At 50.2% G+C, this 23,640-nt stretch overlaps 11 protein-coding genes across 11 annotated transcripts; 8 read left to right on the top strand and 3 right to left on the bottom strand.

Moving 5' to 3' along the window:
- Positions 1 to 303: 303 nt before the first annotated feature.
- Positions 304 to 642, top strand: P174DRAFT_95682 (uncharacterized protein). Its single transcript, XM_024832498.1, has one exon. The coding sequence runs from the start codon at positions 423 to 425 to the stop codon at positions 609 to 611; it is 189 nt and encodes a 62-aa protein (XP_024685538.1). The 5' UTR covers positions 304 to 422; the 3' UTR covers positions 612 to 642.
- P174DRAFT_438743 (uncharacterized protein) lies at positions 503 to 2,260 on the bottom strand. The gene has a single exon (XM_024826615.1). It carries the CDS (start codon positions 2,184 to 2,186, stop codon positions 675 to 677), a length of 1,512 nt encoding a protein of 503 aa, XP_024685539.1. The 5' UTR covers positions 2,187 to 2,260; the 3' UTR covers positions 503 to 674.
- Positions 2,261 to 4,708: 2,448 nt separating this feature from the next.
- P174DRAFT_417928 (cytochrome P450 1B) lies at positions 4,709 to 5,068 on the top strand (the record flags this gene model as incomplete). The annotated part of the gene is made up of 1 exon (XM_024824647.1): positions 4,709 to 5,068. One exon carries the CDS (start codon positions 4,709 to 4,711, stop codon positions 5,066 to 5,068), a length of 360 nt encoding a protein of 119 aa, XP_024685540.1.
- Positions 5,069 to 7,319: 2,251 nt separating this feature from the next.
- Positions 7,320 to 8,184, top strand: P174DRAFT_364553 (O-methyltransferase; the record flags this gene model as incomplete). The annotated part of the gene is made up of 2 exons (XM_024821998.1): positions 7,320 to 7,358; positions 7,423 to 8,184. The coding sequence occupies 2 exons, from the start codon at positions 7,320 to 7,322 to the stop codon at positions 8,182 to 8,184; spliced, it is 801 nt and encodes a 266-aa protein (XP_024685541.1).
- Positions 8,185 to 8,234: 50 nt separating this feature from the next.
- On the top strand, positions 8,235 to 10,132 carry P174DRAFT_438745 (putative NAD binding Rossmann fold oxidoreductase). Its single transcript, XM_024826616.1, has 5 exons — positions 8,235 to 8,988; positions 9,055 to 9,150; positions 9,216 to 9,619; positions 9,672 to 9,759; positions 9,820 to 10,132. Exons 1-5 carry the CDS (start codon positions 8,706 to 8,708, stop codon positions 10,029 to 10,031), a joined length of 1,083 nt encoding a protein of 360 aa, XP_024685542.1. The 5' UTR covers positions 8,235 to 8,705; the 3' UTR covers positions 10,032 to 10,132.
- An 876-nt stretch (positions 10,133 to 11,008) lies between these two features.
- Positions 11,009 to 12,265, top strand: P174DRAFT_476212 (HPP family protein; the record flags this gene model as incomplete). Its single annotated transcript, XM_024830666.1, has 2 exons — positions 11,009 to 11,287; positions 11,351 to 12,265. Coding segments are annotated over 2 exons (861 nt in total), but the record flags the coding sequence as incomplete, so codon positions are not given.
- A 398-nt stretch (positions 12,266 to 12,663) lies between these two features.
- Positions 12,664 to 14,578, top strand: P174DRAFT_365628 (ATP-binding cassette family ATPase ARB1; the record flags this gene model as incomplete). The annotated part of the gene is made up of 2 exons (XM_024822067.1): positions 12,664 to 13,254; positions 13,310 to 14,578. 2 exons carry the CDS (start codon positions 12,664 to 12,666, stop codon positions 14,576 to 14,578), a joined length of 1,860 nt encoding a protein of 619 aa, XP_024685544.1.
- Positions 14,579 to 15,117: 539 nt separating this feature from the next.
- Positions 15,118 to 16,739, bottom strand: P174DRAFT_384566 (TFIIH complex kinase subunit CCL1). Its single transcript, XM_024823216.1, has 2 exons — positions 16,261 to 16,739; positions 15,118 to 16,184 (listed from the first exon to the last, which is right to left on the bottom strand). Exons 1-2 carry the CDS (start codon positions 16,591 to 16,593, stop codon positions 15,219 to 15,221), a joined length of 1,299 nt encoding a protein of 432 aa, XP_024685545.1. The 5' UTR covers positions 16,594 to 16,739; the 3' UTR covers positions 15,118 to 15,218.
- A 76-nt stretch (positions 16,740 to 16,815) lies between these two features.
- On the bottom strand, positions 16,816 to 18,519 carry P174DRAFT_438749 (E2 ubiquitin-conjugating protein UBC1). Its single transcript, XM_024826617.1, has 4 exons — positions 18,380 to 18,519; positions 17,770 to 18,155; positions 17,401 to 17,705; positions 16,816 to 17,334 (listed from the first exon to the last, which is right to left on the bottom strand). The coding sequence occupies exons 2-4, from the start codon at positions 18,025 to 18,027 to the stop codon at positions 17,160 to 17,162; spliced, it is 738 nt and encodes a 245-aa protein (XP_024685546.1). The 5' UTR covers positions 18,028 to 18,155; positions 18,380 to 18,519; the 3' UTR covers positions 16,816 to 17,159.
- Positions 18,520 to 18,822: 303 nt separating this feature from the next.
- P174DRAFT_510077 (proteasome regulatory particle base subunit RPT2) lies at positions 18,823 to 20,685 on the top strand. The gene is made up of 4 exons (XM_024831631.1): positions 18,823 to 18,981; positions 19,064 to 19,129; positions 19,199 to 20,267; positions 20,321 to 20,685. Exons 1-4 carry the CDS (start codon positions 18,979 to 18,981, stop codon positions 20,572 to 20,574), a joined length of 1,392 nt encoding a protein of 463 aa, XP_024685547.1. The 5' UTR covers positions 18,823 to 18,978; the 3' UTR covers positions 20,575 to 20,685.
- Positions 20,686 to 20,855: 170 nt separating this feature from the next.
- P174DRAFT_438751 (WD40 repeat domain-containing protein) lies at positions 20,856 to 23,050 on the top strand. The gene has a single exon (XM_024826618.1). It carries the CDS (start codon positions 20,885 to 20,887, stop codon positions 22,667 to 22,669), a length of 1,785 nt encoding a protein of 594 aa, XP_024685548.1. The 5' UTR covers positions 20,856 to 20,884; the 3' UTR covers positions 22,670 to 23,050.
- Positions 23,051 to 23,640: the final 590 nt, after the last annotated feature.

A 23,640-nucleotide genomic window follows, 5' to 3' on the forward strand; every position in this document is an offset into this window, starting at 1 on the left:
TCCTCCACAGCCGGCGTTAATGTGATTGCTATAGATGTGATGCATGGTTGGATACCCCGATTGGCAGATAACGAGGCCCTGCAAATGGCCCTCTAGTCCAGAGTAGATGGTTTGCATGGGCCAATATAGCCGGGATAAGGCCCTTCAAGTCCCTTCTGCTACTAGATTCAGCTCTATAGTAGTAGGTATTTCCCGAAGTCATAAGAGCTGTCGCATACATACCCTGAAAAACACAATCACATATGATCCACTAAGATTGCACGGGTAGGTTTCTGGTCGACGGGACTGATTAAGGTTAACATAGATCATTTTCCTAAGCGAGAGGGCGAGAGGAGAACAAGAAAAACTGAAAAGCTTATCTAGGCACAAACTTACACAGCTGAAAACCTTGGGAGAGCTATGAAGTGTCTCATCTAGGGGAGATGCTGAGAATATCAGGTAAATCTACCTCAATAGACAACCTCTCCAGCGTTAGTACCATGGATTACTGGTTTGATAGTTCTAGTGGAAAAAAGCCCATTTACATGAAACGACTATTGCAGCTTATATTCAAAACTCCTGCTCTGCAATATTCATCAACAGCTCCAGAGCACCGCCCAATGATCCTGTAGGGTACCAACCCGCAAAAATGCTAATCAAGAACAAATGAAAGAGAGAGGTGCAAGGAGCTCACTTCAAGCCGTTTTACCGTGAGCTTCAGTGAAAACACTGAAAGCCATTCCAAAGTGTCTACCTGGTTGATAGATATGAGCATCCCACCACCACGGTAAAGGGTCGAAAGAAGAATATCGCCAGTTCTTCCAGAAAACGAGCTGACCTGCCTGGTAAATCAAGTGGTCAAGTAATTGGATTGCTCGCGAAACGACTAGCACAAGTCGCCCACATTCGTGAGTCTTGAGCGCCTCATAAAGTCTCGATCCCTGGGACGTTGCCTTGCACATCAGACTACGAATCCCCGTATTGCTCGACTCCGTCAAGCGCGTAGACATGCCGTTAGTCTGTGCAGCCAACACAGTTAAACAGCCAGCAGGAATCGAGCAGGATGCATCTTGCAAGAGATGCCCGACGGCCGCTGCACCTTGCGTGCAGCCTGCAATGTGGAGGACATGACGCACGGAGTTTGTATCAAACACCTCATCGACCATCAACTTGACGCAAAGTAGCCCCGTCAAGCGCGGACCGCCTTTCATCGCAAATCTCTCCATGAGTTTGCGGATAGCGATGGCGAGCGCTTCGTCTAGACGGGACCGGCCCCAGCCCAACTGCTGATCCGAGGGACGGATCTTGATCGCTTCGAGGGAACCGCGAACCACAAGCATTTCAGCAAAGTATGTCCCCAAGCGGGTCTGTTGCTGCAGCATCCAGGGGCTATCCTTGGAGACTTGAATCTCGCTGACTTCGGTATAAGTCTGGCTGATGGTGCGCTTTGGCAGCACGATAACCTTGCTGCCACCTGCGATGGAGCTCGCTCTGCGCATCTGATAGACCTTGGTCGGTGACCGATGGAGTATACTGTGGATAGAGGCGCGCGACTGCACGTGATGCGTTTCCAGCACAGGTAGGTCCTTCTCGACGAGATACTGATTGAAAGACTTTGGACAACTGAATCTGTCTGTGAGTTCCGTGTCCAGATGCATGCATTTGCAGTTTATCCGACTTTCAATGACTTCTTTGGCCATCGCATCTTCCATGACGGTGGCCTTGTCCGAACACGGGATCCAAATGTCCACTTTCTCTCTGTATATGATGTCCAGCAGTTGTGGAATATATTGCGACTGGGAGATCTTGTAGAAAGCTGCGAGAGTCCGGGACATGCTTTCGCCAGATCGGATGGAGGAATCCGTGATGCTCGCACCCACTACCCGGTGGCCTTCGTAGTACCAGGATCGTGCCACCGCCAGTCCGGGCGGGGTATCTATGCCCGTCACCAGGACGGTTTTGGGATAGAAGTGTTCATTTCTCAACGCTGCCTTCCTCTGACGGCTTGGACATGAGCCCGACAGAAGTTGAGAAATAGACCCGACGATGTAAACTGCCAGCAGAATGGCATTGTCGAGGGGTAGTAGTACGAAAGCGACAGCGACCCACAGCAGATGGACTAGCATCCGTACCAGGTTTTGGACAAAATGAAGGGTTTGCTGTTTCGGTATTGAGCCAAAGGCTCGTCGCATCGTCCTGGCGGCCATTCTGTTGAGGATGAGCGTTGGAGCTCGCAGTTTCTGTTTCTCTCGGCGTGGGCTGGTTCTTGTGCATATTTGACCCCTCCTTCGGAATGCAGATGTAACCACGTCACCGTGCATTATTACAGCTATTTTGTGTAGCTGTCATGCTATTGTCTTCTTTATTATGACATATCAGATCTTGTCTCCATTCATTGATCTTGTTTCTTCTAAAATCAAATTTCTTTGCTTGATTTTTACCTCTGAATCAAGTCTTTGTGTTACACCAACAGTCCTTCTTGTTTCGTGTACTGTTTCCGATGGTCCAAGTCAGCCATCGATTACCAGGTGGCATCAGCTGTATAAGCACACATGTCATGCTAAGGATTCTCAAAGCCATTTCCAAGCCTAATTTTTAAGAATTGACTTCCATATCTTTTGGATGAATGAGGCACAACGGATGCGCTGACTAATGGTAGATGCCTAGGCCAGTGTCTCGGACTCTCGGTTGTCAATGGCTCAAGTGGGCGGTTAATACTCTAATGATAATGAAGCTGCAACTCCAAAACATGTGAAATAGGGAATACAGAGTGGCTCCAGATGACAAGAGACTGGCCACAATTGTGCGTGGCTTTTAGATCAGAAACTGGGACCTTTCCACGCTGCGAGTTGCTGCCCTAAGAGTTAAAGCTATAGTACTTAGTTTGTCTTAGTTTGCCTAATACTCTGCTCTATACATTCATCAAACTACCCATTTGAGTATATCATGACTATAAGGAAAAGGATAAAAGGTCAGTCCTCCTCGTTGTCCAGTCTTCTCCCTACGATGCTTTATTTAGTTGGATTGTTTGGAACTTCCACAGGTCCCTTGCATGCATATACAGATATAGGTCTTCAGCAATGTCACGCAAAAAAACAAAGAAGTCAGATAAAGTTGACTGGAGATCTGGAATGGCTTTGTTTACTAATCTAATCCTAATGTAAAATCAACTACGTTGATTCTACAGAGCGAGCCCTGTATAGGGTGAACCAAAATTCCATCTAAAGATGGAATATGTCCCAGTTGTTTTAAGAGTATTGCTTGTAGTAACTATGCGGACTTACTAGATTTATAAAGACACATGACTACACGATTTATCTTGGTGATCATTAGAGGATCATAAAGGAATCAAAATCCATCACGATTGAGGACTGGTAGAAGTTCAGAGACCGCGAAGCTGGTTCCCCACTATTCTCTACTCCTCTGCTGCATTATCAAAAGGCTAGTTTCTGTTATTTAAAGTAGTAAATACGTTTTCCAGAGACCATTTGAAGAGATTAGAAACATACAGACTCGATCGATGAGAGAAATCGTAAAAGAATCAACGCTGCTAGCTAACGTACTTGATGCTTTTGTAGAGAGAAGATGCATACAATTGCATTCAGCAAAAGAAGCAAAAAGAAGCATTGAAGAATTAATGCTGCTAGGCACTTGCTGGGTGTCCAGACGCCCGCTGCTCCTTTCCTAGCTAAGTGCATTTCATTTCACCGACTTCTCTCTTCACCTTTCTCTCGGAGACAAAAGGCATCGCTTTCGGCAAGTATATAGTGAGCTAGTCCAAGGATTTGAATGCTGTGTAGAAGACCACTACTTTCTACCTATAACTCCACGAGCACTTCCAGGACGATATATTATCACTACTTCTTTGATCGCATCATGATTTTCGCATGTTCCGTTTTTCTTATAATACTCATTGCCTACGGGATACACGTGCCCTGAAGGGTAGAAGGAACTTACTATTGTCTCCTGGTCCCAAGCCCTTGCCATTGATTGGAGACCTCCATCGGCATTCGTCAAGTGTGCCTCCGTGGGAGCAGTATGCCAATGGCATGAGATCTCTGAGCCTATCATTAGCCTGAAAAGCGGACAGCGAACGGTGATTCATCTTAAGACTCGACCAGTTATTCAGTTATTCGAGATCTGCTGGAAAACAAAAGCGGCATTTATTCTTCGCGCCCCCGCATGGTCGGTCTCGCCGACACCTTTTTTTAAGAGCATGCTGCCAGCATTCATGCCGTATGGGGACAAATGGAGCAGAATCCACCGCTTTCAGCAGTCTATTCTTGACAGCCCATGCGCTCACTACCCTCCTCTGGACATGGAAAGCAAACGGCTCCTCTATAAAATGCGTGACGGAAGCTGGACACCAGATTACTTCTCCCAGTTCAATGAAAGTTATGCCACGCATTGGCCTATGGAACGAAAGTATATCAACGCGATGGGAAGATGAGACAGGACTTTCTGGGCCTCCTGTCCACATTTGTCAATCACTTCGGAACCAAGGATATCTTGTTGCTGAGCTTTACCCAGCCCTTGAACCGGTAATTATATCTTTCACCTCTTTCAAAGAGTCGAAAAGCGCTGTGGCCCGTTTCTATAACGGGATTCAACGCACTTTTATAACAAGACGTTATTAGGGTATCAAAATAGGCCTTGGAATTGGACACAGTGCATACAAAAGAGCCCCCTTGCGGATTGCTCGATAGTGAGAGGGCCGTTATCTTCGCCGATGGAGTTTGCTACTACGATAACCTTTTCAGTTATGATGATGCACATGGTTGAAATTTTGAGGTATCCAGATGAAGTGAAGAAGGTACAAAGCGAGTTTGACAGCGTTGTGGGCGTACGAGGCCTCCCATCGTTTGAAGATCATGAAAGCTTGCCGTTCACAATGGCCTTCCTCTCAGAGTTCATCCGAGTCGTCGGCATGCTACCCTTGGCTGCCCCTCACGCCACATTAAAAGAGGACTTCTATAAGGGATACTACATCCCCAAAGACGCAGTCATCCTTCCCAACCAATGGGCTGCCAATATGGACCCGGGCATCTTACAAAGACCCGAAATCTTTCAGACCAGAGCGTTGGATTGAATCCCCGCGTCTGGCCCGTCCCGTCCTCTTCGGTTTTGGCAAACGAGCCTGCCTTGGTCAAGCACTCGGACTGAACTCAGTGTTTATAGGAATTACTCGCGTGCTATGGAGTTTCGAGCCTAAGCAGCAAAGGAAATGATATTTTCTGGAAAGGGCTGTTGACTATGGCGTCTTGGGAAGCTAGTTTTGTACAACCGCCAAAGCTTGCGAATGTCACAATGAATGTCCGCAGTGAGCAACACAGGCAGACTATTGAGGAACAATGGTCAGGAGCACTGGCAACCAAGACTGGACAAATATGCGCGATAGCCATTTTCTAAAACAGGAAAGAGTAAGTTTCCAATAGATTCTAATTTATGCACTTCACTCAATGTTACGTTCTCTTGAACCGCTGTCTATTTCCTGCTGCTTTGGTTGGCACCCTTGTGGCTCAGTAGGCGCTATAACCATCCTTTGCCGCTCTGCGCTGGAGATCAAGGCAGCGAAGACCATGCACACGGTCATGAAGATGGTGAAGTTGGTGGCGAACTGGCTGTGAAGGATGCAAGTGGACAAAAGAGGGATTCCGAAAGTCGATGTTGGATCGTAGATGCCGGAATTGCTTCCTACTCGCTCGCTTGTCATTGAAGGCTCGCCGTTGGACGACGATACCTCGATCCCAAGGCAGATGAAGTCTCATTTGTGAACAATCTACCTATCGCAGAGCAAGGGTGGCCACACGATGTATCGGACTGGGAACCTGAAAGATATGCCCATGATGAAACATTCGCTTTGTGGGTCGCCGGTCCAACAGGTCGAGCTCCGTGGGCAATGCCTGGAGTTAAGTGAGGTTGATCATCACGTCGATCAGCATCTTTGCAAGAGTGAGGAGGTAGTATCGGTATATCACCTTCGATGAAAAGGAAGTGGGATCTTAGTGGCTGACGTATTTTCTCATCAACGGATTCTACAGGTGTCTGAGCATATGACTCGTCTGTCACCGGACCAGGTACAAGACAGTGTGAAGTGTCGGGACGAACGGCCTGTTCAACACTGGTAAGGAGTAATGCATATCGACAGTGACAAGGAGGTCATGTCTCATATTATTCAATGTCGCGCCCTAAGGACGTTGCGTATATGCTTCCTGGCTCTACACTGCAGAAGTATACCATTAATGATGCATGTTTTACCAGCCTTGCCAGTTTCGAAGCGATGTTGACACTGAAATATTAAAAGCTGCCCGTATCAATCTGGTACAACAACATGCCATCCTTCGTACAGTTGCCGTGCGAGTTGACGGCGCTGATATCCTTCAAGTTGTGAGGAGGAAGCCTGATGTACTGTTTGAATACATGGACGCACCGGCAAAGGGAGGCCTCAGAGATTTCATTTGTCCTGTGGACTTTCTCGCAAGGATGCCGCTGTCCCTCAGGCATGGCCTGCAGGAGCTTCCACTCTGCAGTTGTCTTGGTTGGTAGGTCACTAGACCTACCTGGTGTGGACATTGAATGGGGATTTGCAAGAAATCCTTTTCTAGTATGCATCAGCTCCGGCAAATCCCATTTTAGGTAGAAATTTCTGGACATGGAAAGTTGACAAAGTTAACTCTGTCCCTTAGAGTTACACTGGTTCATGCATTATCAAGGGGCTACGGACGGCTATTGAAGTTCTCGACTCCGGGAGATTCCAAAGACCCTGAGCAGTTCGACAAGCAGGGTCTAATTACCTAAACTCCGAACACCAGTGTCCGATTGCCGAGTATCAAGGCTGTAAGGTATGTTTCATGCGATATACCTTCGTGTCTGCCTACCTAGTATGTTGAGTCAACGCCCGATAGTTCTGACAGTTACATCAACCCCACTGTATGGTCGGGTTTCATTTCCGTTTGAGGTAGTTTGTGACGAAGTACGGAAGTATAGAAATCAGCGATAAGTCCGCGAGTTTGATGAGTCACGACCAGCATTACTAAGATTGATATAGCCTACAATATCTGCATGATTGATAGGGGATATCGATAATTTAGGCTCCTACTTCGTGTCATTACGTAGTAGTGTGTAGCTTGCCAATTATACGAATTGCTCGGAGTTAACTGCTCCGTCGGTTATGGTAGAAGCCCCGAGCTCCGAGTCTTGTTGCATCAGCACTGTGGGTAAACGCGGAGGTTGTGGAGTGAAGTGCTCGAATAAAAGGCAGCTTGTTTACCCGTTTGCTTTACTATCTTCATATATCGCTCCGTCCTTCACATCGAATCTTATCTTTGTGTTAACTCATAATGGCAGATCAAAGTCAGCGTCACCCTCGTCCTGGACAGGTAAGCTATTCATTCGCTACATCTATTGTGCTACGATGTCCGTCTAACGCTAGTCCATGTACAGCATGAGAGCGGAAAAGAGCTCAAGCTCCTGCATTTCATCTACGAACAACCCGACATTGATGAGATCAGAGGCAACCCGCAACGGGTTCTGGATCTCATCCACAAGTTCGAAGAGAAATATCGTTTCATGAATGTGGGAGCCGCCAAAGGCAAGATCGTCACCGATCTCATTGCTGAGCTCAAGCCACATACAATGATCGAATTAGGCGGCTACGTAGGCTACTCAGCCATACTGTTCGGCGATGCCGTCCGCCGAGCTGGCGGCAAGCGCTATTTCAGTCTGGAGCTGAACCCGGAATATGCCGCCATCGCCAACATGCTGATCGAGCTTGCCGGTCTGCGGGACTTTGTCCGCATCATCGTCGGTCGAAGTGACAAGTCGCTGTACAAGCTGTTCACCAGCGGCGAGGTCAAGCGGATCGAGCTCATGTTCCTCGATCACTACAAGCCCGCGTACACCACGGATCTGATGCTTTGCGAACAGCTCGGCATGATTGTTCCCAATGTCTCGGTTCTGGCCGCGGATAATGTCTTGCGGCCCGGTAACCCACCGTATCTGGAGTATGTCCGCAGCACGGTGGAGCAGAAGCGCGAGGCCGCCAAGAAGGGACCGATCAAGAGCTATAACAACGAAGGCATTCCGCAGCGGACGGTCCAGTCTTTCCTGGGTGAGGATGATAAGCCCAGTTTTGAGGTGCTCGGGGACCCGAATTTAGTGTACAAGAGCACGCTACATCAGCCCGAGGGGTTGCAGGTCCGTTGACTCATTCCATGGACCATTACACATTGCATTCGGCTGACATTTCCTATTCTAGGATGCGATTGAAGTGAGTCGGTGTGTTGGGATAGAGGAATAGAGTACGCCATCGATTCATGATTGGAAATCAATTCTGCGATTTGTAATCACAAAAGCCATCACAGTCATAGCAAGATTCAATTACGCGACTCTAATCTCCGAGAATACTTAGAATGGGATGGAAAACCTCAACATCGGCCGGCGGACAGAAATCCGAGACGGGACAAGAGTCGGCTTCTGGATGGAGCCCCGCCCGCCCGATCCAGAGGTTGCGGTAGTTGCCCCTCGCCAGGACCTTCCCCCGCACCCGCTCCTTTTCTATGACGACCCTGGAAGAGAATTTCGATCAGCTTGCCAAAGTGGCACGGAGCGTTCATTTTGTGTATATAAGGCATAGGACGAGAATTACTTTCCTGGCTTTCTCAACTTTATCTACAAGCTTTGTTCTGTTGGTTCCTTTTCCTCACTCTCTCTTCTAGACAATCATCATGGCCTCCAAAACCTGGAACGTCGGTATCGTAGGCTATGGCTTCAGCGCCAAAATCTTCCACATTCCCTTCGTCGCAGAAGTCCCTCAATTCAAACTCTATGCTATTGTGCAGCGCACACCCAAGCCCGAGGACGATGCCGAGAAAGACCACCCTGGAGTCAAGTCTTATCGCACCGCTGAGGACATGATCAAGGATGCTGCGGTCGACGTTGTGATCATCACCACTGCCCCTGACTCGCATTATGCTCTGGCGAAGCTGGCTCTGGAGAACGGCAAACACGGTGAGTTTGGTCCTTTCCTCGACTATCTTGATTGCACTTTCGCTGATATGGCCTATTTATATCTAGTTGTTTGCGAAAAGCCCTTCACTCCCACCTCGCAGGAGGCCAATGACCTCGTTACCCTTGCGCAGCAGCAGAACAAGCTGTTGGCCGTATTCCAGAGTACGTTAGACAAACCGAATTCGGTCGAAAAATCCACTTCTAGGAACTGACTTCGAGGTTGACAGACCGCCGATTCGATGCCGACTTTGTCACGTTAACCAAGCTGGTGAAGAACGGCTCGCTTGGCCGAGTTGTCGAATTCGAGACTCACTTTGACCGTCACCGGCCCGAGGAGCCCGCCGCCGATGCTTCGAAATGGAAGAACAAGGTCATCCCGGGTGGCAGCGCCATCTACGATCTCGGGAGCCATCTACTCGATCAGGCTGTTCACTTGATGGGAATGCCGGATCGGATCACAGGGTTCGTTGGCTCTCAGAGGGCTATGAACACGACAGGTTTTGAGGACTCGTTCACTGTTCTGTTGCACTATAACAATGGACTTCTTGTAACCGCCAAGGCGGGTGTTGTGAGCCCTGAGGAGAAGCAGTTGCGGTACTGGGTTCGAGGTGAGAAGGGTAGCTTCAAGAAGGTGGGAAATCTGATCACTTTTACTCGGCCCAACGCTGACATGGTTTCCATAGCTCCACCTCGATATTCAGGAGGACCAGCTCAAGGCTGGAATGAGACCCGGAGACAACGGATACGCTCGGGAACCTAGTGATAGATACGGTAGGTCGCATCCGCATTGCAAGTTTTGGCAGTCATATGACTAACGATGCTTTTGCACAGGAACCCTGACCACCATCCAAGACGGCAAGCCTGTCGCTGAGATCTTCCCAACAGTTGAACCACCTACATACACCGAATACTATCGGAAGCTTGCCCGTGCTCTTGCCGGAGAAGGCGATCTTCCGGCCAGTGGTGCCGAGGCCGCCAAAGTCATCAGATTGATTGAGCTGGCGAAGGAGAGCTCGAAGCTTGGCAAGACAATTGACGTTTGAATTCAAGCAAAATGTACGATTTAGGCCGCGGCGTGTATTGATCTTGAAAATAGATAGCAGTGATGACTCTCTGAAATCCTACGCCCTGAGCTTATTACCAAGATAGGCTAGATTGGTTCCTTCCTGTAACCCCAATATACCACGGGGTGGCCGCTGTCAGGTGGTCAGCAAGTGCCGGAGTAACGGAGAACTACAGAGATCGCTGTTTGCAGCATAAAAGTACGTAATTTTACGCTAGGCTGACAATACAGAGGAGCCATTGCATTACCTCATTTATTTCGCATGTAGCCGCTAAACCCAAACAGGAATTTCCATTACCAAATGCAAACCCTCTGAATGGAAGAACCAGGACAATTGCAACATCAAAGCAGAACCGAAGGGAACAGAGCGTTTTGCTGTACAGGGACAATACATCGATGACTCTCTCCAAAACCCATACAGATTGCCACTGTCCGCGGAGATGCGGGCGTTGCTATGCCTGCTGGGAGGAAAAAGAGACAACCGGCTTGGAAATCTCTCTGCGCTAGGGCATTTATATAGGTGCAAGCATGGTGATGACAGTCAGAAACCTCACTCCAAGTCGGACTAATGATGTGCTGCTAGTCACTGGACGGCCTACTTGAATGTTGATCCCCTCTCTTCTCCTCACCTGTATTGGGGTCTCCTCATTTCAGGTCAGTTCTCCTCTCTCCCTTTCTCCAATTTGCAGCACATATATACTTCCCTTGCAGCCAATTTCCCATGTAGCTTTTTTTGCTCGCTTGATCATGTTTATCTTTTTCCTTTCTGGTGAACAGCACTTGTCGAGGAACGTGTCACAGATCTTAAAGTTACCCTAGTCTACCGAGTTCAACTTGTTTGTCCTCCTTGGGATATTTTCGTGGACTTACGAGGCTCATAGTTGTGTTATGTCCTCTGACTTGGCAGAGCCTCTTCGGTGACACAGCTTCAATCATGGTGCACCAACTTCAGCACGCACCACCCCCTCGAAGGGCTTTGACCTCTCTCGCTGGCACTTCGATATAGATGCCTATTTGAACCCGTATCTGCCCGCTCCACCATGGCGCTGGCTGCCTCGTCCTGTCTCTCATTTCTTCGGATATAGAGGGGATCAACCGCCTAAGGCTGTTGGCAACCTGGTGATTGCCTTTTGGGCCCTCATCGGAGCATTCTGTGGTGTCCTCGTTATTGCCGAGGCATCTTTGCATGTCCCGTCATTCCAGGCACACCATGCACCCATTATCGTTGCCAGTTTTGTGAGTCACCTAACCCTAGAAATTCCAGGCTCTTGCTATTGCAATAATACTGAGACTTGACAGGGCGCCACGGCGGTATTGGAATTCTCTGCCATCGATTCCCCGTTCGCCCAACCTCGGAATATGATCGTGGGTCAGCTGGCAGCGAGCATCATTGGTGTAGCGATTGGGAAGCTCTTTGCCTTGAATCACCATGCCCATGCGTTACCCCAAGTCGGAGGAGCTCTTGCTTGTGCTATCACTGTCGCTTTCATGGCTATCACGAATACCACGCATCCTCCTGCCGGCGCCACAGCTCTGTTAGCCGTCACCGAGGCATATGAGCTGGGCTGGTACCTGGTTCCGGTGGTGCTGCTAGGATGTGTGCTGATCCTTTCTGTGGCATTAATGATCAACAACATTCAGCGGCGGTTCCCCGTCTACTGGTGGACACCGCATAGCCTTGCACGTCCGAAACTCGAGGATGCTGAAAGCGTCAGACATGAGAAAGCACTCAGTATCAAACCCACTGAATCTGAGGACAGCGTCACGGATGCGCCTGAGCAAATAATCATTCGGCCTGGCGAAGTATTGATGCCTGACAACCTCTGGATCACTGCAGAAGAAAGGGAGGTGTTGGAGAGGGTCAGTCAACGAATACAATAGATCTGCTTTTCTCTAGCTTTCAGCATATAGAGAGCAGCGCTAGAGTTATAATGATAAGTTATACACGATGCCTCACTCTGAACATGTCGAACTTTTCTTCACTACATCCCACGAACATCACTCAACTGGATAGCAAAGGCCGTCAGTGCCTTAGGCTTAAGGCCAAAACTCACGTGCATCAAAGCTGCCCAATCAGGCCTGGCGGCGCCACGTACCATGCAGTGACGTCGCTTGGCCAATGAGAATCAGGCCCACTGAACGAATTTTCGATGGACGGCCACAAGGTATCTAAAGACTTCTTTATCCCTCCCAACATCTTCTTGGGTGTTGGTCTCCATAGTTTATTGCCATCCAGGCCTTTCGTTCATTGAGACTAGCTTCTCAGTACTACGTATATACCATTCTTCTTGCCCTCGATTCTAGCCCAGTTCGAGTTTCGAGTCCCACTACCGAGTAACGGCTGAGGATTCGCCTCCCCGAAGATTATCGATAAAGGGTTTTCAATAGAAGGTCAAGGATACATTTTTGGATTTCGAAAACACCCCACCTCAAAAGGCTTTGGTCGCCCCTCCCTACCTATTTTCTCCTTCCTCCCCGCTATCGATCCACTTTCGTCGAGCCTTTTTTTCATCTGCGTTCACGACCCTAGGCAGACTTTTGACCTTTTACCTGTCCTCTCCCTTGACCTCCCACCCTATCACCTTCCCCTTCCCCCAATACATACTGCCAAAATGGTGTCCGCTTCCAAAGCCGCTCGTCTCGCCAAGCGTGCCGCCGAGGGCGATAAGAAGAAGTCGAAGAAGGATGTCAAGGGTGACGAGAGCCCTTTGGTTGACGCCGATGGCGAGCCTCTCCCTACCGAAGATCAGCCCGCTACCACCGACGAGAAGATGAAGGAAGTTGAGAAGCTCACCGCACAGATGGATAAGCACGGTCTGTCCGACCGTGTCACCACCGGTGTTCTGTCCTCGATGGCTTCCTCTCGCGACGTCAAGATCACTTCCGCTTCCCTCGTGTTCCACGGCAAGGTCCTCATCACCGACTCTACTCTGGAACTCAACTTCGGTCGTCGTTATGGTCTGCTCGGTGAGAACGGATGTGGAAAGTCCACGCTGCTCAAATCTATCGCCACTCGCGAGTACCCCATCCCCGAACACATCGATATCTACCTTCTGAATGAGGGTGCTCCTCCCAGCGACCTCGGTGCACTTGAATGGGTCGTTACCGAGGCGCAGAACCAACTGGACCGCATGGAGAAGCAGGCTGAGGAGATTCTGGAAAAGGATGGTCCTGAGAGCCCCATCCTGGAAGATCTGTACGACGTAAGTTCTTTTGACTTTTCCCTATATAGCAATATCGTGTACTAACATGGACCAGCGCATGGACAAAATGGATCCTTCCACCTTCCACACTCGTGCCTCCCTGATTCTGACCGGTCTCGGTTTCAACAAGCAAACCATCCACAAGAAGACCAAGGACATGTCCGGTGGTTGGCGTATGCGTGTGGCCCTTGCCAAGGCCCTGTTCGTTAAGCCTTCTCTTCTGTTGCTGGACGACCCCACCGCTCACTTGGATCTTGAGGCCTGTGTGTGGCTGGAAGAGTACTTGAAGAAGTGGGAGCGCACTCTGGTGCTTGTTTCTCACTCCCAGGATTTCTTGAACGGTGTCTGCACCACCATGATCGACATGCGCATGAAGCAGCTCCTCTACTACGGTGGTAACTACGATTCGTACCACAAGACTCGCAGCGAACAGGAGACCAACCAGATGAAGGCCTACAACAAGCAGCAGGAGGAAATCGCCCACATCAAGAAGTTCATTGCTTCCGCCGGTACCTATGCCAACTTGGTCAGACAGGCCAAGTCTCGTCAGAAGATCCTGGACAAGATGGAGGCTGAAGGCTTCATTCAACCCGTTATCCCCGACAGAGTCTTCTCCTTCCGTTTCGCTGAGGTCGAGAAGCTTCCTCCTCCCGTCCTGTCCTTCGATGATGTTTCGTTCTCTTACTCTGGCAACTGGGACGACACACTGTACGAGCACCTTGACCTTGGTGTTGACATGGACTCGCGAACTGCGCTGGTCGGCCCCAATGGTGTCGGCAAGTCTACCCTCCTCCGTCTCATGACCGGAAAGCTCCAGCCCATTGCCGGTCGTGTCAGCCGTCACACTCACTTGAAGCTCGGCATGTACAGCCAGCACTCTGCCGAACAGCTGGACTTGACCAAGTCCGCACTGGACTTCGTTCGCGACAAATTCCCCGAGAAGAGTCAGGACTACCAGTACTGGCGTCAGCAGCTCGGTCGCTATGGTCTGAGCGGTGAATCCCAGACTGCCCTCATGGGTACTTTGTCCGAAGGTCAGAAGAGTCGTATCGTCTTCGCTCTGCTGGCCATCGAGAGCCCCAACATGATTCTTCTCGACGAGCCTACCAACGGTCTCGATATCCCCACCATCGACAGTTTGGCAGATGCCATCAACGCCTTCAGCGGTGGTGTCGTCGTCGTGTCCCACGACTTCCGTCTCCTCGACAAGATCGCCAAGGACATCATGGTGTGCGAGAACAAGACCATCCGCCGCTGGGACGGCAGTATCGGCGAGTACAAGGACCACCTGCGCAGGAAGATGGTCTCCGAGGGTGCTGTCTAAAGCGCATTTCCCGCGTCTCTGCATTTTTGTTACGAATTGGAACGTTGACGTTTAGAGATGACACATAAAAAGTGCGGCAGGGAAGGAAAAAAAAAGTTTTTTTTCTTCCAGGAGTGATGATGTATCCTGGAGCCAGTGATATAGTGGCTGACTTGCGTCTTTTTTCTTTACATATTTTTTGTTGGAGGTATTCCTCTGCTCTTTTTCTTTTTTCCTCTCTCATTGTTTGGGTGCGCCTTTTAGATGGTCCGTTTTCATACCTCTCATCCTCCTACTAGAGCTGAGCTGAGCCGAGCCGAGCGTGATGGCTGAATTCCATGTTCCTTTACTCTTTCATGAGCATCCCCATGATACCTGTTATAGACACTTCATATAGTCTTGTTGAATTCTGTCCGTCTCTGTAAGTCTGGCCGATGAATGACTATAATACATATCCATTGCACGTGAGCCACCTGATAGTCTTGATTCTATGCATGTCCTGATGTAGTGTACAGAGTAAGGGTTACTGGACTAGTTCCAACTTCTCTCGTAGATTAGATCATTGACAATAAAGTACATTGGCTAATGAAGTTGCGGTTGACCGACTACCGAAATCTATTCGAAGAAAAGAGGTATATATCAGTTTCCGACCACATTAGCTCTACGACGGATGCTGCTGCTCGCCAACTTGCCCCTCCTTGACCCGTTGCGCCACCAGCTCCCCGCCAAAGATATCCCTCGCCTCCCGATCCCTCTGCGCCCGCTCCAGCTTCCGCTTCTTCGCCTGCCGCTCGACCTCGCTTTCCGAGGTGGCGCCTTCGCCTGCCAAAGCGGCGGCAGCAGCCGCAGCAGGGATCCGCTTCTGTCCGGCAAGGGAGATCTTCTCCGGGTTCTGACAGTAGTAGAACTTCTTCCCGATGCGTTTGAGGTTCTTCATTTGCTCTGGGTCGGAGTTGAGGGGCTTGTATGATTGCAGGAGGGCAGCGCACTGGTTGAGTGTGCGGAGGAGTTTCACGCGCAGCTCGTAGAGCGGGTTCCCCGCTTGTGCGTTGGAGCTCTCAGCGGCTGGCCCGCCGAGTTTCGTGTCGAGGTAGTATTCGGCCAAGGGGCGATCGGCGAGCATGAAGGCCGCCAGCCAGATTTGCGAGGGTGTGTAGAGGAAGTAGGCGTCGGTCATTTGGGCGGCGGTTTTGAGGAGTTCGCGGGTTGTGGTGTGTGCGCGGGCGATCCGGTCGGTGATCGAGGAGGACTGTGGAGCGTTTGGTGCGGCGGGGATGGCGAGGAGTCCGCGGCGTAGGTCTTCTGATGTCTGGTGAGGGAGGTGAGGTGCAGGCTGGCCCATGCCTTCGGCCATGGCTTGGAGTTCCATGACGCCGCCTTCGAGGCCGCGGAAGGGGTGCCGGACGTCGAAGGTGAAGCGGAGGCTTTGCATGATGAGGAATTCTGGCGCGATGATGTCTTCTGCTGTTGTGTCGCCTGGGACCTTTTCGGCGAACTGGCGCAGGGACATGTAGAAATTGTCCGTCTTGGTAGCAAGGAAGAGAGCGCAGGGCATGATTGTCTTGGGAGAGTAGGTCATTGGCGAGTTGCTGAGGTAGAATCGACGGATGTACTGAATCGCAGTGGCCTGTTAGAGAGACGTGCGACGTTAGTTAATTATCATTCGACGGTTATGCGCCCTCAACATCAGACGAGATACGCACCCGCACTGTCGTCGGCAAGGGTGGCTTATATGTGTCCGCCAGCTCCACGGCCTTTTCACAATAAAACCTCACTAACTCCTTCTCTTCTTCTGGTGTCAAACAGTCAATGTCCTTCTCGTCAGCTCCCTTGCCATCTGCAGTAGCCCCTGCTGTAGGAGTCCCTGCAGCCGACGAGTTGGCTGACTGTCGCGCCTCCCGTGCTCTCCGCAGCGCCGCTCGGACTCGTTGACTAGCGACGGCATTTGTGTTCTCCCTTAAGGACCGTAAGGAGGCCTCTGTGAAAGACCAAAATTTATACTGTGATGAGGTCCGATAGATATCGTCCTCGAACATCCTGCTTTTGATGGAGCTCGACCGTTAGGCCCCGCGGACGTGGGCGATTGGAGAAGCAAGAAGAAGAAAGAACGATATAGCTGCAATAATAAGGGGGTATATTTCTTTATCCAAGGTTAATAGATTTCCATCAGTGCATCAACAAGAGAGCAAGCTGTGTTAAAACAGGAAGAGTCGGAGACAATCAAGCTAGGCGGAGTTCAAGAAAGAATGGAGATCCACCGCTTATCGTTATCAGCTTGTTGCCGGCCAATTCTAGCTAAAACTAAATTTACGACGACATTCTACAACGCTGAAGCGTATTTCAGAAGCTCAATATCAAGTTTAAAGTAAGAGACAGGAGATGGAAAGGAAGCATAAAGTAGACAGCCATAAGAGCCGGAAACAAGCAAAGAATAGTTCATGAAGACATGCCATAAGGCGTTGCTCCTCCCAACCATAAACAATGTCCATAGAAATAAGGTAGAATCTCTTGAAAACGGAGCATTCGCCAGGCACCATGCATTCGATCAGTTTCATTCGCTATTGTTGCCCAAAAATAGCCCAAAGAGTCATCACGCCGTCACTTACGGCTCACCCAGGAGCCGTGCGGTAATATCACCCATATAAGCTTCATCCAATTCATAGTCCTCACCATTCATTCGATCAATGCCGTAAAATTTGAACGCCGCGACCACTCGATCCACATCGAAGCCCATGCTGCAGAATCGATCGATCAGGTCTTTGTTATATCCGTCGTACCTATTGACATGTATGAGATGCGATTCTCTAGAGGTAATGAAACATGGCCCCTGGCTGGTTACGTACTTGGAAAGATCTTCCCTTTCTTGCTCCGCCTTGGACCTAAGTTCCTCCTGGCGAAGAGTTTCGTCTGTAGCTCCTCCACTACCCTCCCCAGCGTGTTTTCGGGGAGCCCCAGCGTGGATGACGGCCCATTCCCGGGCGACACGCTCGAACTCTTTCGGTCTTCGCAGTAGCATGGTGGCTACCTCTGCATCCTGCGGATCTTTGGGCTCAGGAGTGCTGAGTAAGGATTGCAGAGATAAAAGCGCGGATTTGATGGTCAGCACCGGCGACCATGCCGATGACAGCGTATCGAGGCAGATCGCGCCCTAAAGGAACATTAGAAATGGTCTCCTGACCAGACAGAGGGTTCGAGACGCTGACGATACTCACCGTTTGGCTGCTCACATTGGGGTGCCAGACCCTGGTCACAAACTTCATGACAGGGGGCCGAAATGGATAATCGTTGGGTATCTTGATATCAACTTCATAAGTACCACCTTCATACGGTGTACCCGGGGGCCCCGGAAACGTGCCACGTAGATGTGTTACATCGTCATCTTCCACCGGTTCGGCAGTAATTTGGGAATGAGTATCTGCCCGAATATCCGCGATCTCCTTTGCGATACGCCGCGTTCGATTAGAAGCCATAAGTGGAATGATCGACCGAGTCACAGACACGTAAGCGATGAACCACGCTTAGGAGTAGATGATGTGGTCAAGTGAACCGAATTTGATCCGAAGGATAGTGTCCGGAGTCGCTAACTATGGAACAGCTTTGGTCCTTATCAGCAAGAGCGATCAGTTATCTTCTTAATCAATCCGAAGCGTGATGGCGAGCGGGGAGAAGGTGGGACGGAACGAGCCAGAAAAAAAAGTAAACATGCTTGTTGGTATTGGTAGATGAAGGCATATTGAGCCTCGCTATCTTTCGAGGACTGGAGCTCGAGGAGTGATTGATGAGGGGACGACGAGGCAGATGAGGAGTACTTTGGATACTCACAGGATAGCTCAACAGAGCAGATATATGAACGTGTTTTGCAGCAAGACGATTTAAAGCTGAAGCTCTAAAGCTGAAGATTCGAAAATGCGAAAGGGCTTAGACTATATTGTGCTGTGTGTAAGGCAGAAAGCTACCTACCTTAAGCTACCTGACTACAGAGTGTTCTAGATACCAGGCAGTCTACCTTAAGAGGCTATATTTACTTGCCCGCAGCCGCCCTGGTGACGCTTGAATTCCACTATCATTCGCCAGTAAAATGCATCAGGCCGCAAGGCTGTCAACCGTGGATCTTCTTACCCAGATTGGTGAGGTAGCAGTACGCTACGTAACGTAGATGCCTCAGGCGATAAATAAAGCGACTAGTCACGTGCCGCGCATGTTGGCCGCCAAGGCCGGGCCAGATGGCGACAACAGCTTACCTTGAGAGCTCTCCGTCCGTCTCTCCAGCGGAAGCTGCACTCACTCAATTCTTCACGCCTTCATCCACCCTTCTATATCAACCACCCCCTCAACGACTCCTGCTGGTATCAAGGTTGTCGTCATCAGGGACTAATTCTGGTACCGCTTTTTAACTCTTAACTGCACAGTTCTCTGGGAACATGGTATGTATATCAGAGCGCTTTCGTCATTAGTGCCTTTGTTATCTTGTCCCGTTCGAGCCAGGCTAACGTGTCTTGAAAACAGGGTAACCAGCAGTCAAACATCGGTGGAGGCCCTGGCGGAGATGGGAGAGATGACAAGGATAAGAAGGTGAGTCGATGTCTTCGACATGTTTTCTGATACCGCAAGTTCACCAGCTGACAAAGCCTACGTCTGCAGAAGGAGAAGCCCAAGTACGAACCACCACCACCACCTACCACCAGGGTTGGGCGGAAGAAGCGCAAGGCTGCCGGCCCTAGCACTGCCTCAAAACTTCCCGACATTTTTCCTACGTCACGATGTAAACTACGATATCTTCGAATGCAACGAGTACATGACCACCTGTTGCTCGAAGAGGAATATGTGGAGAATATGGAGCGTTTGCGCAAGGCAAAAGCTCAGGCAACTCTGGACTCTGTGAGCCGTGGTGACCTCGATATCATGGACAGGAACGCCGACGAAAGGAGCCGGGTGGATGACATGAGAGGGAGCCCCATGGGAGTCGGCAACCTGGAGGAGCTGATTGACGATGACCATGCGATTGTCTCGAGTGCTACCGGCCCCGAGTACTACGTTTCTATCATGTCCTTTGTCGACAAGGATCTGCTGGAGCCCGGTGCCAGCATCCTTCTGCATCACAAGTCTGTATCTGTCGTCGGTGTGCTGACGGAAGAGTCCGATCCTCTGGTCTCAGTCATGAAACTCGACAAGGCACCAACCGAGTCGTATGCAGATATTGGTGGTCTCGAGTCGCAGATTCAAGAAGTCCGAGAGTCTGTCGAGTTGCCCTTGCTCCACCCGGAACTGTATGAGGAGATGGGTATCAAGCCGCCAAAGGGTGTCATTCTCTACGGTGCTCCTGGTACCGGTAAGACCTTGCTTGCCAAGGCTGTTGCAAACCAGACCAGCGCAACTTTCCTTCGAATTGTCGGAAGTGAGCTGATCCAGAAGTACCTGGGTGATGGTCCTCGGTTGGTGCGACAGATTTTCCAGGTTGCTGCCGAGCATGCGCCCTCGATTGTCTTCATCGATGAAATTGATGCCATCGGTACCAAGCGTTACGACTCTACATCTGGCGGTGAACGAGAAATCCAGCGTACTATGTTGGAGCTTCTTAACCAACTGGATGGTTTCGACGACCGTGGTGATGTAAAGGTTATTATGGCAACAAACAAGATTGAGACTCTGGATCCTGCCTTGATTCGTCCTGGTCGTATTGACCGAAAGATTCTCTTCGAAAACCCAGATCGTGAGTACCCCTGCTAAGTAGCTTGCTGTGGTTTACTGACTAACAATCCACAGAAAATACCAAGAAGAAGATCTTCACCCTGCACACGTCCAAGATGTCCCTCGGAGATGACGTCGACCTCGACGAATTCATCAACCAGAAAGACGATCTCTCTGGTGCTGATATCCGAGCTATTTGTACAGAGGCCGGTCTGATGGCGCTGAGAGAGCGCCGTATGAGGGTGCAAATGGATGATTTCCGTGCCGCTAGGGAACGGATCATGAAGACTAAGCAGGATGGCGGTCCTGTGGAGGGCTTGTACTTGTAGGGCGGGAATATGGTCAATAGGTGCCTTGTTTCTACGTAGATTGAGCAAGATGGCTATTCTTTAAGAGCCTTTCAATGATGTATTCTACTAGTGAACCGAGCTACCAATCCTCTATAGTGAAGTGGACCTGTACTCTTCGTAGTTGTGGAGACTGATAAGCCGATACAGTTATCATAGTGTACGCTTTAGATGCAAACGCCGCAAACATTGCAAAAGTGGCAAACGGAAGCAGTTGCAACATTATTGGCATCAAGAAAGTTCATTTTCCGATTAGCTTCGAACAAGCACTTTGCAAGATCTCTCGATCACAATGGACGGGTTCGATGAAGAAGCATTCAAGAAATTTTTCCCGAGTAGCTTCGGGAAACAAGAAAAGCAGCTTGATGTGAATGCCCAGATCGACCGCACCAAGCGGTCGAAAGTTTCGGCCGAACCAGATGGCGATAGAAAGGAAGATACTGACACCAAACGGGCAGTCGAAGACGCTGAAGCCGAAAATGAGACAAAAGGACACGATCGAAAAGCCGGTTCGGAAGATGAGTCCGACGACGATGATGACTCTGACGAGGAGGAGGAGGACGAGTTCCCAGTCTCTCACGAGCTTCTTATCAAAACACATGAGCGCGCAGTGACGACCATGACGGTGGATCCGGCAGGAGCGCGATTGATTACCGGCTCGACTGACTGCACACTCAAGCTCCATGACTTTGCCTCTATGACACCGTCTACTGTACGCGCATTCAAGTCCGTCGACCCGTCTGCTAAGAAACAATCTGCCGCCCAAGAAACACACCCGGTGCACTATGTCGCATTCAATCCTCTGTCCCCCGGACATGTCATGGTTGTTTCGGCAACGCCGCAACCCCGGATTCTCGACCGCGACGGCGATACTCTGACCGAATTCGTGAAGGGGGACATGTACCTGAGAGATCTTCATAATACCAAAGGCCATGTAGCGGAAGTGACTAGTGGCGCCTGGTCTCCGACCGATTACAACTTGTGTGTCACCGCAGGAACGGATAGCACAGTTCGCATCTGGGACGCAAACGTCGGGCGATCGCAAAAGGAAGTCATTGTACACAAGTCTAGGGTGGCTGGGTCCGCTGGTCGGAGCAAGATGACTGCCGTCGCATGGGGCTCCCCCAAACAGGGCGGTCCTAGTATTCTCGTCGCTGCTGCCCTCGATGGAAGCTTGCTGATGTGGGGCGGGAATGGACCGTTTACTCGGCCTAGTGGGGAGATTAGAGATGCCCATACTCGTGATACATGGACGAGTGGACTGGACATCAGCTCCGATGGAAGACTAGTCATCAGCAAAGGAGGGGACGATACCATCAAGCTCTGGGACACTCGAAAATTTAAACAGCCAATCACCACCGTCTCGCACCCATCGATTTCAGCTCGTTATCCGTCTTCCAACATTGTCTTCTCACCTACGTCGGCCAACGTCATTACAGGCTCGGAGACTGGTCATCTACACATCCTGAACCCAGCTACCCTGAAACCTGAGCTTGTTACACCAGTCACACCTGGGTCACCCCTCGTCACTGTTCTCTGGCATGAAAAGCTCAATCAGATCATTACTGGTTCCGCCAACGGCGAGACACACGTTCTCTACAATCCCAATATGTCGACCAAGGGAGCTGCCCTGGTCATGTCCAGGGCACCTAAACGTCGCCATATCGACGATGATCCGTCGCTTACCATGGACCTGTCTGCTGGTATCTCGGGCGACTCCGTTGTGGTCGGATCGAACGGAGTCCCTCACTACAGCTCGGCTACCTGGTCTGCCCGCCATCCAACCATCGGGCTCACGGCTTCGGGTCGTTCCAGGGACCCGCGACGACCACATTTGCCGGCAACTACTCCTTTTGCAAAATCGCAGCCGGATGAACGGCATATCCGCGAAAATATTCCTCTTAGTTCCATGCGAGACGAAGACCCTCGCGAGGCGCTCCTGAAGTACGCCGACAAAGCCGAGAAGGACCCGATTTTCACCAAGGCATGGAAAGAAACGCAGCCAGTACCGATATTCAGAGAGCTCAGCGATGACGAGGAAGAGCAAGAACCCGATAAGAAGAAGGCCAAGCGGTGAAAGGATCGCCCTAAAAGAACCTTTTTACGTTCCTGATTCCCTGGCATTTTCCGCTCTCCTGCGGCTTGGGTAGGCGTCTTTTCAAACGCTAATGTATATATATATGCAAGATGGACGGCGTTGTGGGGAAGCATGAATTGTCTGTTTAGTGTAATTAAATCCAAAACTATCATCGATGGTCTAGCATCAATAATCAGAGATACCCTCATCTGTATGCATCCATCAGGATTTTTATGCATACTAGACTCAAGTAGCAGCAGAGAGAGTTGTCAGCCGGTGGGAGATCTGGTGCTCGATGACGTTGGACAGTGAGGGGTGTCCACCGATGGCCTTCCAGGCTGTTGTGGAGGTCAGACCAGTAATAATGATCCTCTAGGCGGAAAATGGCACTTCAATAGTCGCTTTCTCTCTCTACCTTACTCAAAAAGGCTATAAGCTCGCACCGACCTGTCTGCCTTAGCCTTGTCACTACTCACGATGCTGCGCTTGAGTCTGTTCTCATCCGCTGCCTTCTTGATTAGATCGTCCGAGCGATCGTTCGTATTCTCGCAATTCTAAATCCACGCCCAGTCAATCCTCCGACCATCCCGGTCATTCTACGGTTGCTCTTGAACGACAGCAAGACCACCCCTTTCTGTCCGTTGCTGGCCGACATCGTTCCTCTTTTATTTTTGCCAGAGGTATTGTTTCATCTTGGGAAGTGCAGATATAAAGCATTGGAGCTTAGGAAATTCAGGAAACAGAATGCGCCATTTTTTACCAGCATGAGCGATTGTTTACAGTTGAACTCGAGCATCACTTCATCAGATCGGTTTCTTTCAGCGCCTTGAGTACACTCATCGGGTACTCATCCTCAGTCTTCAAGCCTCCGTGTTCCCGCATCATATTGAGCATCTTGGCCCGGCTGATAACGATCGATTCGTCTCAACGTGTGTCACCGGAGCTCTCGAAGCTCCTCAACCCGTTTCTTT

Source organism: Aspergillus novofumigatus (assembly GCF_002847465.1).
Source record: "Aspergillus novofumigatus IBT 16806 chromosome Unknown P174scaffold_2, whole genome shotgun sequence".
In the NCBI taxonomy this organism is placed as follows: domain Eukaryota; kingdom Fungi; phylum Ascomycota; class Eurotiomycetes; order Eurotiales; family Aspergillaceae; genus Aspergillus; species Aspergillus novofumigatus.

Bases quoted from the DNA above. Each gene is read 5' to 3' on its own strand.
- P174DRAFT_384566 (XM_024823216.1), bottom strand. From the start codon at position 16,593: ATGTTCGAGGACGATATCTATCGGACCTCATCACAGTATAAATTTTGG. The intron at 16,185-16,260 runs GTGCGTATCTCG...TCTCTCTAACAG, and splicing joins CCTTGCCGACGACAGTGCGG to GCCACTGCGATTCAGTACAT.
- P174DRAFT_95682 (XM_024832498.1), top strand. From the start codon at position 423: ATGCTGAGAATATCAGGTAAATCTACCTCAATAGACAACCTCTCCAGC.
- P174DRAFT_438745 (XM_024826616.1), top strand. From the start codon at position 8,706: ATGGCCTCCAAAACCTGGAACGTCGGTATCGTAGGCTATGGCTTCAGC. The intron at 8,989-9,054 runs GTGAGTTTGGTC...ATTTATATCTAG, and splicing joins TCTGGAGAACGGCAAACACG to TTGTTTGCGAAAAGCCCTTC. The intron at 9,620-9,671 runs GTGGGAAATCTG...TGGTTTCCATAG, and splicing joins AGAAGGGTAGCTTCAAGAAG to CTCCACCTCGATATTCAGGA.
- P174DRAFT_438751 (XM_024826618.1), top strand. From the start codon at position 20,885: ATGGACGGGTTCGATGAAGAAGCATTCAAGAAATTTTTCCCGAGTAGC.
- P174DRAFT_438743 (XM_024826615.1), bottom strand. From the start codon at position 2,186: ATGGCCGCCAGGACGATGCGACGAGCCTTTGGCTCAATACCGAAACAG.
- P174DRAFT_510077 (XM_024831631.1), top strand. The intron at 19,130-19,198 runs GTGAGTCGATGT...CTACGTCTGCAG, and splicing joins GAGATGACAAGGATAAGAAG to AAGGAGAAGCCCAAGTACGA. The intron at 20,268-20,320 runs GTGAGTACCCCT...AACAATCCACAG, and splicing joins TCTCTTCGAAAACCCAGATC to AAAATACCAAGAAGAAGATC.
- P174DRAFT_438749 (XM_024826617.1), bottom strand. From the start codon at position 18,027: ATGGCTTCTAATCGAACGCGGCGTATCGCAAAGGAGATCGCGGATATT. The intron at 17,706-17,769 runs GTGAGTATCGTC...ATGTTCCTTTAG, and splicing joins CCAATGTGAGCAGCCAAACG to GGCGCGATCTGCCTCGATAC. The intron at 17,335-17,400 runs GTACGTAACCAG...ACATGTCAATAG, and splicing joins GAAAGGGAAGATCTTTCCAA to GTACGACGGATATAACAAAG.